The sequence below is a fragment of the Dendropsophus ebraccatus genome, chromosome 3 (assembly GCF_027789765.1).
Source record: "Dendropsophus ebraccatus isolate aDenEbr1 chromosome 3, aDenEbr1.pat, whole genome shotgun sequence".
Classification (NCBI taxonomy): Eukaryota; Metazoa; Chordata; class Amphibia; order Anura; family Hylidae; genus Dendropsophus; species Dendropsophus ebraccatus.
The window spans coordinates 85,860,775-85,878,027 of NC_091456.1; the positions used below are offsets into that span (position 1 = coordinate 85,860,775).

At 44.1% G+C, this 17,253-nt stretch overlaps 1 protein-coding gene across 1 annotated transcript in view; it reads right to left on the bottom strand.

Annotated features, from left to right (window-relative positions):
- Nucleotides 1-16,406, bottom strand: part of ECPAS (Ecm29 proteasome adaptor and scaffold) — a 67,031-nt gene extending 50,625 nt beyond the window's left edge. The window contains exons 1-13 of the mRNA XM_069962136.1: nt 16,191-16,406; nt 12,143-12,273; nt 11,493-11,609; nt 10,907-11,025; nt 10,177-10,326; nt 9,339-9,507; nt 7,879-8,018; nt 7,553-7,634; nt 7,322-7,441; nt 6,156-6,241; nt 5,024-5,102; nt 3,877-3,926; nt 3,725-3,791 (exon numbers count right to left, since the gene is read on the bottom strand). Of these exons, the coding sequence (XP_069818237.1) occupies nt 3,725-3,791; nt 3,877-3,926; nt 5,024-5,102; nt 6,156-6,241; nt 7,322-7,441; nt 7,553-7,634; nt 7,879-8,018; nt 9,339-9,507; nt 10,177-10,326; nt 10,907-11,025; nt 11,493-11,609; nt 12,143-12,273; nt 16,191-16,233 (1,353 nt within the window). The 5' untranslated portion in view covers nt 16,234-16,406. The remainder of the gene's footprint in view (nt 1-3,724; nt 3,792-3,876; nt 3,927-5,023; nt 5,103-6,155; nt 6,242-7,321; nt 7,442-7,552; nt 7,635-7,878; nt 8,019-9,338; nt 9,508-10,176; nt 10,327-10,906; nt 11,026-11,492; nt 11,610-12,142; nt 12,274-16,190) is intronic.
- Between the last annotated feature and the right edge of the window lie 847 nt (nt 16,407-17,253).

Here is a 17,253-nt window from a genome sequence, read left to right on the forward strand (position 1 = left end):
CTTACTTCAAAAGAAGTATGATTTCGGTCTCCATTATGTGGCTATGGAGAGGGGAGGGGCTGAGAGGAGTGAGTGAGCACAGAGCAGTCCTGCACAGCACAACACTCTGCAATCTTCGCTCAGCAAGTTCCTAGATAAGCACTGACCTTTCTGACACCTGAATCCAGCGTTTTAGGTGCCCAAACAGTCTTCAAACAGCTGACCTTCATGTCTCCTCTTCCTGCTCCCTCATCTCCCTTAGACCCCTCCCCCCTCCATAGGGATATAATGGACACAGCAGAACCGGTCTTCACTGGCTTCTCTGTAATTAAGGCGTCTTTGCCCGATAATGCACAGATAAGAAGTGAGGGGGGGGGGGGGGGAGGCTGGGAGATTGCTTTTTAAGTACAGAAAGAGGCTTTTTTTGCCTAATAAAACTTATTATAGAGTTTCTTAAAAGTGCCTATACTACTGTTTTCTGCTATATAAAAAAAAAAAAAAAAAATGACAGTTACGCTTTAAGTGTCCTTTACAGATTTTTCCTGCAGAGAGTATTCAGTGCTGGAGCCCTTTCATTCTCAGGATTACTGAGGGCTCAGCCACAATTGACCATAAGGTGATGGCATAACCTAGTGATATTTCACTACTTTATAAGGGCCAGTTCACTCGGAGCAAAACTCTGCCGCAGAATCCCGCAAGCCTCCGTGTCTTACGGGCAGTCTATGGGAGGGCTCGCGTGCATCCTCTCTCCGCTAATGTAACTAGGTAATAGGACAATGATGAGATCACAGTATGTAAACAGATAAATTACATGCCACCTTTGCACAGCACAAAAATATTCTATGTGATTAGAATGTAACCTGACATTTAGTTCTCAGCCATGCATGTTATTAGGCATCATTAAACCATTAAAGTTTTCACACCACAATCGATCAGGAAAAAAAGTTGGGAGACGTACATGCTTACTCCTAGCTCTGTGTCACATGACCATGACAAACTATCGGGCTGTCCAGATGTCACAGATATGGAGTGGGGAAAAGAGGGTGCTGCAGTGGGGTCATAACCCCAGTTGTCCTACTCCAACCCTGACCGATAAAAACTTTGACCGATAAAGATAGGGGTTCGGGATTTTAAGTTTTTGGGGTTTTTTAAATTTTTTTTACGGTTTACCAACTCTGTGTACCAAATTTCCCACTGAGGTACACCGAAGCCATGATGCAAATGTGAACAAAGAAAGCCATAAAGAGATAATGACTGTTTATGGGTTACAATACAGCTACCATTCCCACCCAAACCTACTGTTGTTGTTAACAACTTATTTTTAGCTAAGACTTCCTATAATACCCAACTTCCCCCCCCTTTCTTCTTCTTCTTCTTTTCCTTTCCCTCCAATGTCATAAGTTCTCGTCCAATATTGTGGTCCCCCATTAGGTATATAAATTAAATTAATGTATTTGTTCCATATTTTAGCTCACGCATAAGACAAATACTGATCCTGCTCCAAATCCAGCTGTACATTCACCACTGAGCACCCTGTCCAGGGAAGACGAACCCCACGTGACCACATGTATGTATATCCACCATAAGCGGGATTTTAGATATCTATCTATCTAATGTATCTATTTCTATCTTGCTTATGGAAGAGCTTAGTGAAACAATGTATATTACAAAGTAAATCACATAACTGTTCATTATACAAATGGTTATGTTTTAGGCTGTGTTTCCACATTTTCATTGAGAATGCAATGGCTAATTGGAACGTGGAAACACCCGCATGTGCCTGCATTCCAATTCAAAAGAAATGAAGTTCATCCCCAGCTGGGTTGAACTTCACAGACAGGGGCCGTTCTGTGACACTGCCGTGTCACAGAACGGCCGCTGTCATACATTGTGTGTTCCCACACAGTATTTTTGCTCAGTATTTTGCAACCAAAACCAGGAGTGGATTGAAAACACAGAAAGGCTATGTGTCACACACTGTTAAAATTGAGTGGATGGCCGCCATTTAACTGCCACACTGCTGTCAGGAGTCAAAATAACGTCCGTTGTTTTAAAATAACGGTAATTATTTGTCATTAAATAGTGGCCATCAATTTTAACAGTGTTTAAAAATAGCCTCCCTGTATTTTCAATCCACTCCTGGTTTTGGTTGCAAAATACTGACCAAAATACTAAGAAAAATTACTGCGTGGAAACACAGGCTTTTAGGCTGGAATTACATCTGCATTTTTTTTTTTTTTTTTTTTATACAAAGCAATCGGAATGGATCCTAATAGAAGGCAAAACAGATGTCATCTCCTTTTGTTTGTATCCACTACTGTGTTTAACCCCATAATATTGCAGATGTGAATCCAGCCTCATGGATATAAAATCAAAAACCCCTTTGATTTCCAAGAATACAAATTCTCAACTTACATTTGTAAAGTTAGTAACAAGGGATAACAGGAAAACAACCAGGTTAAAAGTGCATCTTTACCAGTTACCACACATATGCAAACTAGACCCCAGGAAATTATTTCCAAAGGTAGAGGTCACGCAACAATAAACTGCCCATACATTGTCTAATTTTTTGTTGGCAAAATAGTAATTTCCGGCTGTATAAAAATTATGGTTTAATAATCAGTCAGCTTCAGATTATGCACATAACTCAAGTGTCACAGAGGAGGTGCCAAGCCGCAGCATGCCTAACTCCGCCCCCTCTCTTCCTGTCTTATGTGAGTGATGTACTAAGCTCGTATTCCAGTAATGATCAATGTTTGTCAGTCAGTTAAGGCAGGGAGAGGTGGAGGTGGAAGAAAGCATGCATATAGCTGCTCAGCTCCACCTCCTTTATACTTAAGATCTGAGCATGATATACAGCTGATAAATTCCCTTTAAAATCAGATTTGTGGGGGTTCTAAATCTTGGCCCCTGGGAGATCAGCTGATTGAGAAGGATGTGGAGGCTGTTGTAAGAACTGCTTCTGTATTTTTGTCAGTGGCTGTGCCTGGCATTGCAGCTCAGTCCTTTCACTTAAATGGGACAAAGCTATAGTAAACTAATACCAGGCATATGGGCTAGTAAAAGTAAGGAGCTGTGCATGGTTTACAAAAAAAAAAAAAAAAAAGGGGGGGGGATTCAGAGCACAGCCCTTATATAGTGGAGGTACAAGGAGTCAGACCCTCACCAATCTAATATTAATAGCCTTTCCTAAGGAGAGGCCATTCACTTCTAAGAACCCTCTAAGACATTCATAGTCATGCATACTGATTATCTCAAAGAATCAACCAACCAAAGTCTCTTCCACATAAAGAAAAGTCATGCAAATAGCTACCATATTTGTAGAAAAGTGAATGCTACCATCCAGAATCTAGAGAACAAATGTTATGTCAAATCTTTATTTTGGAGTCATTTTAATAACTTCCCATCATAAAGAGAATTTCTCAGTGAATGGACCTTAGTCAAGGAAATCAAAAAGGATATTGGCTTATTTGTTTATTTAAGACAAATCTTTATGGAGGAATATTATTAAAATCCATCAACTTTTCTGGCCTAGAATAACTAGTGTACATGATTCTATTCAATATAAGGTTAATATGTGTGTTACCTCAAAGCTAGCAAAAAAAGCCAAAAATAACCACAGTCAGATCGCTGGTGATTCTACTTCAGATTAAGGTTGAGTACATTAAAAGCAACTATACATTTCTACCATCCCCATGATAAATGAAAATAATTCTACTATTTCAGGCTACGCTAGAATTCTTACCTTCCTCATGGCTTCAAAAAATTGCTGAACTAAGGCCAGGTCCTTTGTAAAAAGTTGGGGCATCCGACTAGTCAGAAATAAAATGAATTTATTAGTATTATGAAAGTCTGCAAACTGAAAATTAGCCAAATAGTTTGTCCTAGTCAACATACCCGGAGAGTTTACCGACAGCTGAATATGCCATAGAAAGCAACTTCGGATCCTAAACAGTAAAGAAATATTAAATAAATAACTGGAAGTACCTCCTTGCCCATTATATAAATAAAAAGTTTAAAAAAAACTTAACAAACATATTATATATCGTAGTGTGTGGAATTGTTCGATCTATTAAGATATTACAGTAAACAAAAAAAAAAATCTATTTTGGATTGCTACATATGTAATCTACAATCTGAGCTCACACAATGCACTGTTTTGCTAATAGGAACGGGACTTAGCTTTATACATACGCAGAAAATATCACAATCATCTATACAAGTAAAGCAAATTATTTACTCATGTACTCAAGGTTTTGTGTGGATTTTAACAGCAGAAGGATGTAAATCGTGGTTGGATAATAAAGATTAAAGGGGTTGTCCGGCGATAAAAAATTATTCACAGAATAACACACATTACAAAGTTATACAACTTTGTAATGTATGTTATGTCTGTGAATGGCCCCCTTCCCCGTGTCCCCCCACCCCCACCCGTGTACCCGGAAGTGTGGTGCGCTATACATTACCTGTCACGTGCCGACCACGGTCTCCGATCCTCAGCAGTGACGTCTTCTTCGGGAGGCCAGCGGATCTTCCCGAGTGCCGGCCGCCCTCTGCAGTGTCATCCGAAGCTCAGCCGCGATTGGCTGAGCATAACTGTGCTCAGCCAATCGCAGCTGAGCGGCTGATGACGCGGCCACGTCATCAGCTGCTCAGCCGCGATTGGCTGAGCACAGTTATGCTCAGCCAATCGCGGCTGAGCTTCGGATGACGCTGCAGAGGGCGGCCGGCACTCGGGAAGATCCGCTGGCCTCCCGAAGAAGACGTCACTGCTGAGGATCGGAGACCGTGGACGACACGAGATGCGGTGAGTATAATGCACCACACTTCCGGGTCTAGCGTGGGTGGGGGGAAACACAGGGAAGGGGGCCATTCACAGACATAACATACATTACAAAGTTGTATAACTTTGTAATGTGTGTTATTCTGTGAATAATTTTTTATCACCAGACAACCCCTTTAATGCCATCAACATTTTTTTTTTTTATACTCGCAAATCACAATATATTGTCACATTAAAGACTGAAAAAAAACTAAGCCTTACCTCTTTATATTCATTAATCAGCTTTGTAAGCCCATTCAGTAGCATTGGGCCTAGAGGTTTTATTTTAGCATCAGGACAACTGTTATGAAGAAGAAAAAAATATTAATTTACTAAGGCACTACCTATTGTATAACAGTAAAGCAGACTACATACACTGATCAGCAATACCTTGTGTTCACATACCACCTACCTGGTATTTGACACAAAGACATTATCAGATCTTTTTCACCAGTAGTGGGGAACCTGCAGCCCTCCAGCTGTTGCAAAACTACAATTGATCTGGAATTTGAATTGTCTTTCAAAGCTGGAATGCTGCAGGTTCCCCACAACTGCTTTACAAAACCACTCCAAGTTAATTCTTTTTTCCCTCGCCGTGCTAAGAGGGGTTGTCCGGGCAGAGGAATTTTAAGTTATGTGCCTGAGGAATAGGTGAAGAAAAATGCCACACGGCACCTGCTGGTTGGCTGAGGGGGCCTGTGACGTCATGACCCAAGAAGCGGCTGCACGGCAGGGTCGGAGCGGGGAGGTACTGGCAGTAGTGTGGGAGCCAGATAGAACAGTGCAGATTATTAATAATTGTAATCACCCCCTCCCCAGGTATATAACTAAAAAAAAAAAACCTGCCTTAAAAACTCCTTTAAGCTTGTGAACCCCTATCCCCTGTTGGTTGTGGTCTCATTACGTTGCCCATGTAACTAAGTTTGTGATTATCTGAATGCTACACAGCTATTGTTGTATGGACTGGAAGTCACTTTTCTTATGTATCTCTATGACACATTTAATGGGAGTCTTTTAGATATACAAAGAAGCAAATTCCTGTCCACTCAGCAGAAGCTGTGCAATGCAGAAAGTAATAGTGTGTCTACACAGACAGATTTATCTGACAGATTTTTAAAGCCAAAGCCAGGAATGGATTTGAACAGCGGAGAAATCTCAGTCTTTCCTTTATGACCTGTTCCCTGTTTATAGTCTGTTCCTGGCTTTGGCTTCAAAGATCTGTCAGATAAATCTGTCTGTGTAAACGGACCATAACATGAGCACTGAGCTGGACCTGCAAGAAGACTGGACCAATGGGAAGGAGTGGGGCAACAATGTTTTCTGTAGTCCCACACATCTCCCTAAAATAACTTACACTCCACAGATATGGTGCACAAATTGCAGAGACAGCAGCCTTAACTTGGCATTTGTGTTTCCTCCAAAAAGCCCATCATAGACAACCTGCAGTAATGTAAAAGAAATAAGACGCAGCGTGAAAAAAAAGGGAATAGTATAATATATTAAGTGATCCAAGCCCAATTGTAAAACTTGATTGATACTCTTTGAGCTAGTGATGAGTAAACCATGGTCCAGGGTGTAAAATACAGACTAGTGTAAACTCAAAGAAACCAATTAAAGCTCAGTTTTTATTTTACAAGAGCAGAAAGCTGAGCTGTGATTGGATGCTGTGAGCAGTTTTTACCAGTCTATTTTATATCCTTTGATAAATATATATGGTTTTTTTTTTACAATGGCAAAAACATCCTGTTTTCAATATATTAGTTTAAAATTAGGTTCACACACATATGACGAGTTCTTGAATTGTCAGACAAATTATAAATCCACAGGAACTGAAGGGTCTATCAAGAAACTGTAAAAATATGTAGAAACAGGGCATCCTAGGCTACATAATAATAATAACAATAATAATCATAAGATTTTTAGATTAGCTACTAGTCCTCTTTAAGGGGTTTAACCCTTCACACTCTAGGAAAGGAGGAGGAATAACTCTTTAAATGTGCAAAATTAAAGAGTTACTGTCACCTTCAAAAACTGTTGCCATGTCACACAGACAAGTCAAAAGTTTTAATCAGTTGGGGTCCGGATGTTCATACCAATGATCATCAGATACAGCTGGGAGAAGTATGCAGCTGAGAACTTCTCTCCCCAACTTACTATAGAATACATCTCCTCCAATGAAATGGGGAGTGAAGCTCTTAGCCGCATGCTTCTCCCGCCTCTATCTTACAAACAGTGGGGTCTGTACATCCACAGCCTAGTCAATGAAAACTCTTGATAAGTCTATTGAAACACTGTCTATTGACCCTAAATAGGCAAAACATTTAGGTCATCACAGATCTGTTGCAGGACAATCGGTGAGGCATCAAATCAACCTATAGACAGAGACAGACTACAGAGCAGAATACAATAAATATCCATGCAGAAATACATATAGTTGGTGCACACGTTAACAGAATAAACAAAAAATATATACTGACCAGCAGTTGTAAGACTTTAACTAGGGGTAATACAGCAAAATACCTGTATATTAGCAGGAAAGGACTCAGCAGCCAATCTTGACCTCAGAAGGTGAGGGACAATTTTTAGTTTAACACGGGTGCTGACAGGATCTCTTTTCAGCTCTGGCTTCAGCAAATTTCCCTTTGAAGTAACAATGAAAACCTTTTTAGTAACTAACACATTTATTACTCAATATGCTTAAGAGTGTAAGAAAAAAACTCAATGCTTGACTTTCTGTGAATGACTCCTTACCTCCTTTGTTTTTAAGGGTATGTCGCCCAAATACACTTTGTACATCTTGCTGATAATGGTTGGGTCATTCCAGTCAATTAAACTTAAAATGAAGAAAAATATTAGGTTAAATATCAAAAATCTGAATACGTAATCTAGAAGTAAAAGGTTTGCCTTTGGTGAGCCTGCATTAGTATATTAGAGAATTGCCCTCACGATAAAATATAAAATGATACTTTCTATATATTTTGCACCATAAAAGATCACTATAAAAATTGTAAGCTTAAAAAGGTGACCTGTAGGGGAAGTTTCCAGGCACTGATAATAATGTGCTTGTTGCACCTCACCTCTGTTTACTCTTCAGTTCCAGATCGGCAGCAGTAGCCACACTATGCCTAGTGTCACTGGAGGCAATCACTAGATGAATAACAGCTTCCAGTTCAGGCACCTGTTCTGCTTCTAGAAACTTCACTATCCCAAGTTTGCACTGCAGGAACAAGAACAGTAGTTTACACATTCAATTGGAAGATCCAAGCAAAACACTTCATTTATCTGTAATAGAAGGGAGCTCATCTATTTAAGGCATGGGTCTCAAACTCGCGGCCCTCCAGCTGTTGCAAAACTACTATTCCCATCATGCCTGGGACAGCCAAAGCTTTGCTTTGGCTGCCCAGGCATGATGGGAATTGTAGTTTTGCAACAGCTGGAGGGCCGCGAGTTTGAGACCCCGGATTTAAGGTCTCCTTCAGTAAATAATTGTCTCCCCCATGAAATAACCATTCGGTAACATCTTCTCAGTGCTGTGCCGTTCCTCTGTTATTGTAGGACTAAATAGCCATCTGGGTTGTATCACAGTTGGGGACGTCTCCCAACTAGTGATGCACGATGCACCAAAATATCGATTCTACTATCGATATCCGGGGCAAAAAAACTGTTTGGTACCAGGATTTCCTGGTATCGATACTTTATGTTAAGATGTGCAATAGCGCAGCTTAACATAGAGTATAGTGCAGAGAACACGGCCGGAGGCTAGCTGAGCGCTGGCCGTGTTCTCTGTGTGCTCCGGAAACGCCGTGGCCAGTGATTGGCTGAGCGGTCTGTCAGTTCAGACAACCCCGCTCCGAAGCCGATGCTGCCGCGCCGGATCGGGAGAAGAAGACCTGCGGCCCGGACAGGTAATGTATGAAACAAGGGCTGCAAGGACATCGGTAACGATGTCCCTGCAGCCCTTGTTTCACGATCATCAAGGCCATGGAATAGGCCCAGTAAACGAGCGCCGATCTAGCAGATCAGCGCTCGTTTAAATCGTTGTTCGGCCCGTGGAATAGGGCCCTCAGACAGCCCTAGAGGCTTAAAGATTTAAAAAGTTATAAAAATCAGAATACAGCAATTTTAAGAACATGAATTTAAAAAAAAAAAAAAAAAAAAAATTACTTTTGTAACAGTTGTACAGTGTAAGTTGTAAATTAAAGTGAAAATATACTGTACCTTTGTAATAGTACCGATGTGGGGGCATTATATTGAATTATTGTAGTGGGGTTATATGCCAAGTATCGAAATGGTATTGAGTATCGAAATAAAAAAGTTGGTATTGGTATCGAACTCAAATTCTGGTATCGTGACATCCCTACTCCAAACACTGTCCAACACTACCCAATTAGTATAGGGACTAGCTAGTAACAGAGTTACATCCCATAAATGTATAAAAAGAGGTTCCAGAATTACTTCATGGAGACTTTACAAAAAAAAAGGATTTACAAAAACCTAATCACATGATACCTTAACTGTTAAAATATGCTTCTATTACCTGCTCTAGTTGTTCGGCTGTCCATGGATTGTCTCCCACAACTCGCTTTGCTGCATAAAAGCTTAAACCAGGTGGAGGCTGAGGGATTCCTACTCCACCTGCCCCCCCTGCTGAGGAGCCTTGGCCAGCCGGGGCACTCTGACGATTCTGGGGTTCATTCAACACAAACCTAGAAAAATCAATTTTGTAGGGTTACATAGCAGCCCTTCAAGTTAAAATATTAATTGGTTTCAGGAAGATCATTGCAAGTTGTAATATTGTATCTTGAGATCAGAATTTTATGGAAAAGTAGAAATTGGTTCTGAACTTCCAAAATTGTCAGGCCAAGAAAACAAAATGATGGCAGTACATACAATAGTATAATGAATGTACTACCATCTTTGCTGAGAGCTGTGATCTCTCCATCTGTTTTCTTAGGTGTATGTTAGGGATGGTCCGAACAGAGTTTGGTTCGGGTTCGTACAAACCCGAACTCTCGGTAATGATTCCTGCTGTCTGCCCTCTCCGTGCAGTGGGCGGATCCAGCGGGAGGACCGCCTGGAAAACTTGGATACAGCCATAACCATAGGCTGTATCGCAGTTTTCCAGGCAATCCTCCCGCTGTATCCGCCCGCGGCACGGAGCGGGCGGACAGCGGTAATCTGATGCCGAGCATTCGGGTTTATACGAACCCGAACTTCGGAGGGTTCGGACCATCCCTAGTGTATGTGTGTTTTTTAGGGGGTAGGCAGCATAGGCATCTTGTCCGTCTGATGAATTAAAATAAAGTGATTTGATACAAGTACGTTGTCACTTTCAAAACTAACAAAACTAAGTAGGGTAATGGAAATATATTTACCCATAAGGCATCAGGAGAACATCCAACATGAAGTCCAAAAGCAGCTGAACAGTCTTTGGTTTTTCAGCTAGGTTAAATATTGTTGTGGATTTGGAGGATTCACTTGAATACTTCACATGATAAAGGGCTGGTATCAGGAGATGCATTAAGCTGGAACGAGGATGACATCAATTAAAATTAAAAACAAACAAAAAGAACTGCATAATCACCCAAAACATAACACCCTAAATTCTAAATAATGGTGTACAGTGTATGGCAGCTAAACACATTACCTGTAATGTACTTTAAAGAGGTTCTCTGGGCCAGGGTTATTTTTCGTGTATGGCCGGAGAGGGGGTGGATATAGAAGCCGACGGTCACTTACCTCCCCGCTTCCAGCGCCGGGTCACGGAACGCGATGCCCCTTTCTATCGTCCCACTGCCACTTCCTGGTTTGATCTGCGGCTTGAGACATGTTGTCTCAAGGCAGCTCAGCCATTCAGCGGCCGAAGCGGGACTCCGCTACGACTGCTGAATGGCTGAACTGCCTTGAGACGTTACGTCTCAAGCCGCAGCTCAGACCAGGAAGCGGCAGCAGGACAGGAGGACGAGGCAGGGCGATCCTGGACCCGGCGCTGGAACCGGGGAGGTGAGTGACTGGCAGCCTCTATATCCATACCCTATTGCAGTCGTTCTGTGATATGTTGCACAATCCAAGACAAGTCCCACCAGCAGCCTGAATGTAGCTCACCTGTCTTGCTGAGGCTGCGGTTTGCCCTCCATAGCAGTTAGGAGACTAGGTGCTAGTTCACACTGCTTCTCCAGTGGCAGACGGGGGTATCCCATTTTTATGTAGATGATTGTAAAGTTCTAAAAGCAAATATGTGGAAACAAATGATTTATTGGCCTTTAAACATATAATATAATTTACCTTTCTTAAAATCAATGATTAATACCACTAATTCCTCTTCATGACAATGAATAAAAGGTTTCCAAATTGCTATTTTTGAATTGTGCATGAAGGCATCATCCTTAAAGGAATCATCTGGGTCTCTAAAACTTCACAATCCTTTCTTTGTGGCTCTATACTTCCACGCCCTGGCCAAAACAGTGCACATTCCTTCCAAAGTTGCAGCTGCCATGTCAGCACTGGCAAGAAAGTGAACAGCCAGGGGGCCAAGTGTTGTCATACTGTTTTAGAGCTACAATGTAGTGGATGAAACAGTGGTCCCCAAAAGGTTACCAATGTACCAGTCACCAAAAATCAACAAAACTTTTATACACATAAGTTGTCTGAGTTGTCCATACAACAAAAACAAATATAGTAAAGTACACACCGTAACAAAAGAGACAGCCGCTGGGTCTTGGTACTGGACTAAAAGAGTCTCAACAGGCAACTGTATTTTGGACCGACTCTTTATCCTTTTGTTCAAGTGAACAAGTAACTCCATAACCTACAAAAATGAAGAAACAGAAAGTTTGATTTAATTATGCCAAGGGTAACGCATTTCAAATAGGTTATTAATGACGGCATGCAGCTTGCTTGTAGCTTCCTTCATACCCGCAGCTAACAACCAAGTCTTCCAACAGGTCCCTTGGACATATGGACATACCAGCACAAGCAATCCATTCACCTGTAAACATTAACTGGGTATTCAGACCCCCATGACTGATACATAAATCAGAGACAAAAGTGCTCCTTGAAGGAGACAGTCTCTATAGACTAAGAACCTGACTAGTGCAATGAGACGGGAGGAGCACAGTAGCCAGGTGAGAAGCACTTGGCTGCCTATTCCTCCCATCTATCTAGTGATCGATGAGAGTCTGAACACCCAGAACTCGACTGGCAAGACCAAAACTTTTTTTTAATGACGGTAGCACTTTAATTGTGGCTGCATAACCAAAATGTAGCATCAGCTTAATGCTTAGCACTAATGTTAGAATCTAGTAAGAAGCCAAGTACAACTTGTCTTCTGCAAAAACGTACCTTCTTGCGTACTCCTTCTTGCGCACTAGACAGCTTGAGAAGAACAGGAGGCAAGAACTTAGAAATGATGCTCTGTAGTTGCTCATCTGTCTCTGCATGGCCAAGGCGTAAAAACACACGTTCAAGCTGATCTGTAAAGAAAACAAACTCCACTTCAGTAAAAAGAAAAAGAGATTGCCATTGAACATGTCTGATCAAACGTCATGGGGTTTCACTTACAAAACAGTACCCACTATAGACAGTAACACTACAAGTCTTATAGGTCATTGCTTTCTATTCTTCTACAGCAATCTGATTGTTTGATGAAGGTCATTTTGACCAAAATGTAATTGATGAATTGCAAATAAACATACTGAACAGCAAGCATCATATGAGGGCCCAGTACTTTTGTATATGTTGTGCCCTTTGGTCGCAGAACTGGCAGTGGGAATGTTAAAAAAAAACAATAATAAAAAAAATAAGTATTAAAGCAAATCCATTACTATCAGCTTCCGAGCCTTCACTAGGCTGTGAATGCAGGATACGGACAGGGCCGTGTGATGTAACCCAGGCCATGGACTTTACTACAATTGAGAGGGACAGAAAAGAGTAGTGAGGCGTAGCAGGCCTAAGGCACAGGAAACCTGGACCCCATCTCTTTCACACTGTCAACACCATAATAAAAGGGAGTTATTTTTAAATCTAAATTAAGCTATTAAAACACTGTTGTAAGGTTTATTTTCATGGTGTCTATTAAAACCTACACAACAGTTGCAGAAGCTTTGTGTGGGTTGGGGGAAGGGGTTGACAGATATGTTTTAAAGGGGTACTCCAGCGGGGGGGGGGGGGGAAGACACTTTTTTGCTGGGACCGGGGAGGAGGTGGCTGAGGGAAACGACATCCACTCACTCAAAGGATTCCGCCTCCTTCACTGAGTGGCTGAGCGGACCTGAGACGTCACGTCTCGGGCCCGCGTCAGACACCCGGATGCGGCCGGGAACAGGCCACCGGAGCGCCGCGATGCGGGACCCGCCGCTGGAATCGGGGAGGCGAGTGGACGTCTTTTCTCTCGGCAACCTCCTCCCCGGTCCCAGCAAAAAAGTGCCCTTCTCATTCTCCTGATCAGGCAATTATTTTGGTGTTGTTTCTATTGCTGTGTAGTAAAATGTGTTGGTTAAACAGCTTTGCTGATGTTCCTCTCACCAGGCAGCTTACTTTCCTTGCTATGATGCTGTTCTGATCCCATTGCTCACCCACTTGATGGTCTATGTCCAACAGCTAATGTTGTAAGGACCAGAAGTCACTTTCCAAATGCATTTCTGAGATAGGACTTATGAGAATACACTGGATAAAGTGCTGTCCAGACTATACTGTCTATGCTGAATGGCCATTTCCTGGGGGAACAGCACGTCAGCGGAAGGTGTCTGAAAAAGAGACAATGGAGGACAGCGGGAGGCTCAAGAACTGGCAGCTGTGGGACAGGTATGTATATACCACTAATTTGTCCCCAGAAGCACCAGCAGAACTTTAGCTTTGTAATTTAGGCCGGACTACCACTGTAGTAATATACAGACGCAGTCCATAGACTGTGAACGTGGAGGAAAACTGAATGCTTGAATTGATCTATGATGCTTTCAATTAAGGTCATCAGGCCTGCATTCATTCATCTGTCCACAGTGGACCCACTCATTCCTATGGGCCCATACACACATCTGTATGTGTCATGGATGTGTTAAGGGATAAGGCATCCCATATTTTGAATGAAAGGGTCTGTGCCCTTTCAGACAGGTTGCAGATGGCTGCAGGTGCACATCCACAGTCCTGTCAGTAGCCATGGGTCTGCAGTTATGGATAGGACTACGGATGTGTGAATGTGGCCTTAAGTTATCTTCAGGTGGATGTAATGCTGGCACATTTTAGTGTCCATTCAGCAGTTTAAAGTGACTGTACCACCAGGCCCAGGCTGAAGCACTGGAGGCGGGCCGACCCACCCCCAGTGGCAAGAAACCCCAGCCCCTCCATTAGGTGACTCCATTAGAATCAATGTAACCCTATCATAGAGGGGCTAGGGTTTCCTCCCACTAAGGGTGGGTCGGCCCGCCTCCAGTGCTTCAGCCTGGGCCTGGTGGTACAGTCACTTTAAGGCTACATTTATATGTTTTGTAGGCAGTCTGTAGCTGCAGGCAGCCTACAGAAGTGCCTCCAAAGGGTATCCGCAAAACAAGGACCTATTCAATAGAGAACATGGGAAGAGGGCCACAGTACTGTCCATAACTGCGGGTCCGCAATCACAGGCACATTACGGAAGATGTGAAAGCAGCCTAATTCTATGATGATCTAACAAGTATGCCCCCGCCAATCTGGGGGAATTAGCGGTCAGGTTTACATGATGTTTCAGCATCTTGGTAAAATGTACTGGGGGGGGGGGGGTACAACAAAACACAAAAATGATGAAGGTTCCTTTCTGTTCAGTCTGGATATATCCATTAATAAATAAATAAAAATAGAAGTAGACAGGATAGGCATCCCTGGCTCCCTTATTCTAGTCTCAAGAAGGAAAAAATAAAAAGGTGCTGTAAACAGGACAGGAACATTGGCAAGGACACCGACTGGCGAGGACTATGACTGTTCGTACACAGAAAACCCAGTGGCACTAATATGGTTGTGTGCACAGTCACTAGTGTCCACAATCAGCAGTCCTGTAAGGTTTTGCTGGAAGCATAGCACTTATGTTCTTCTAGGCAAAACAATGGAAATCATAGGGTATTATTACATTACTACCAGATTTTATAGTCCAATATTCTTCCACAGACGACATCTAGGACACCTGTCAGACATAACACTAGAGTCACACGCCCCCTCCTCAGTGGCACTGATGTAGATGGGTAGTTCTCTGGTTACAGATTCGCCCTGATTAGTGATGGGCCTGCAGTGTGTGGGCACCTCTCGAGCAGCAGCACCCCCCCCCCCCTTAGCACATCAGCAGGTGCAGGCTCACCCCTCCTCGGTGGCACTGATGTAGATGGGTAGTTCTCTGGTTACTGATGCCCCCAGATCAGTGATGGGCCTGCAATGTGTGGGCACCTCTCCAGCAGCAGCAACCCCCCCCCCTCTTTAGCACATCAGCAGGTGCAGGCTCACCCCTCCTCGGTGGCACTGATGTAGATGGGTAGTTCTCTGGTTACTGATGCCCCCAGATCAGTGATGGGCCTGCAGTGTGTGGGCACCTCTCGAGCAGCAGCAACCCCCCCCCCCTTTAGCACATCAGCAGGTGCAGGCTCACCCCTCCTCGGTGGCACTGATGTAGATGGGTAGTTCTCTGGTTACTGATGCCCCCAGATCAGCGATGGGCCTGCAATGTGTGGGCACCTCTCCAGCAGCAGCACCCCCCCCCCCTCTTATCACATCAGCAGGTGCAGGCTCACCCCTCCTCGGTGGCACTGATGTAGATGGGTAGTTCTCTGGTTACTGATGCCCCCAGATCAGTGATGGGCCTGCAGTGTGTGGGCACCTCTCGAGCAGCAGCAACCCCCCCCCCCTTTAGCACATCAGCAGGTGCAGGCTCACCCCTCCTCAGTGGCACTGATGTAGATGGGTAGTTCTCTGGTTACAGATGCCCCCTGATCAGTGATGGGCCTGCAGTGTGTGGGCACCTCTCCAGCAGTAGCAGCACCCCCCCCCCCCCCCAGCACCTGGCATGTGTGGCAGCTCAGGGATGGGACATGTGATGGCCAGGGCTCCACATTTCACTTTCACTTCTTCCCTATGACTGTGCAGTCCTGCAGGGAGGCCTGGGAGCCATGGCAGGGCACGGGCCTTCTCCCCATTGTCTGCCCCCAGCAGCCCCGCTGCCCGGCACATGCCCAGGGCCAGTCCAGCCCAGCAGTGCCAGCAGGGCCATGCCCCCTCCTCCTCGCCTATACACAGAGGGATGCCCTGGGCTCACCCTGTCCCCACACCACCTATGTATATACATGACTGTACCGGGATCTGTCACCAGCACCCCGAGCCGCCGGTGCCCCCTCCGCCCGCTGCGCCCCTCACCACATGAACACACCAGCTAACTTACTGAGCTCATCCTGGGCAGCAGCTGAAGGCACAGCAGCGGCCATGTTCACCGGTAGTGCTAGTGGAGGGCGGGCCGGGGGCGGGCACTGCTCTAGTTCCTGTACACAGTAGGCATGGCACGGGAACGCCTGGCAGCAGCCCTGCTCGGTTATATGCCCGTGCTGGGGCTGCCCAGGAGGCCGCCTGGCATAGGGGAGAAGCCCCGTACTGCGGCCAGCAGTGAGGATAGCGCTCCCTGCAGGTGGTGTGCGGTGCTGCCTCCTGACATGCCTGACGTATAAGTTATATATAGACAGCAACAGCTGAGCCATCCTGTCAGCTCCCTCCCCGTATACCAGGGCGGCTCCTGCAGGGCTGAGCTAGGGATTACAGCATGAAGAATGGATATAGATTATTTATATATATATATATATATATATATATATATATATATATGTGTGTGTGTATATATATATATATATATGTATACTCATATACCTGCCAGTCGTACAGTGCGCTGCAGTAAGGTGACGGGGCATTTCCCAGTATGTGGGAGGCTTCCACTGGCAGCCTATCAAAAGAATGGTTGCTGACATATACACCGTATATATACCGCAATGACCTGGCAGCGACACCACTGAGTTTGGTGACCCAAACAGCTAGTGACTTCATTCACTTTCCCCATATACATTAACCATCCAGATGTAACCGGTGTGGTCCCATGCGCTTTCTATGAAAGTATACAGCAATGTCGGACTGGGGTACCTTGGGCCCACCAGGGAATTTAATTCTAGGGGCCCACCTAATATATACCAGATATAACCAGCGTCTAAACTTTCACATTATTATAGCGACTTTGCACAGAGCTGTGTATGTGACCAGCGATGCTGCTCACTGCTAGTAACTCAGTTACTCTATGCAAACAGCATAGTGTGCCACTTTATTTTCTTGAAAGTAGAAGCGTCATGAAACTAACAAATCTCAGGCAGGCAGGAGGGTAAGTATACTTACCTGTCCCCAGGCCCTTGTAGCGCTTTCTGGATAGACACCGGCCTCCTGCAGCTCCTCTAGCTGCAACGTCACAT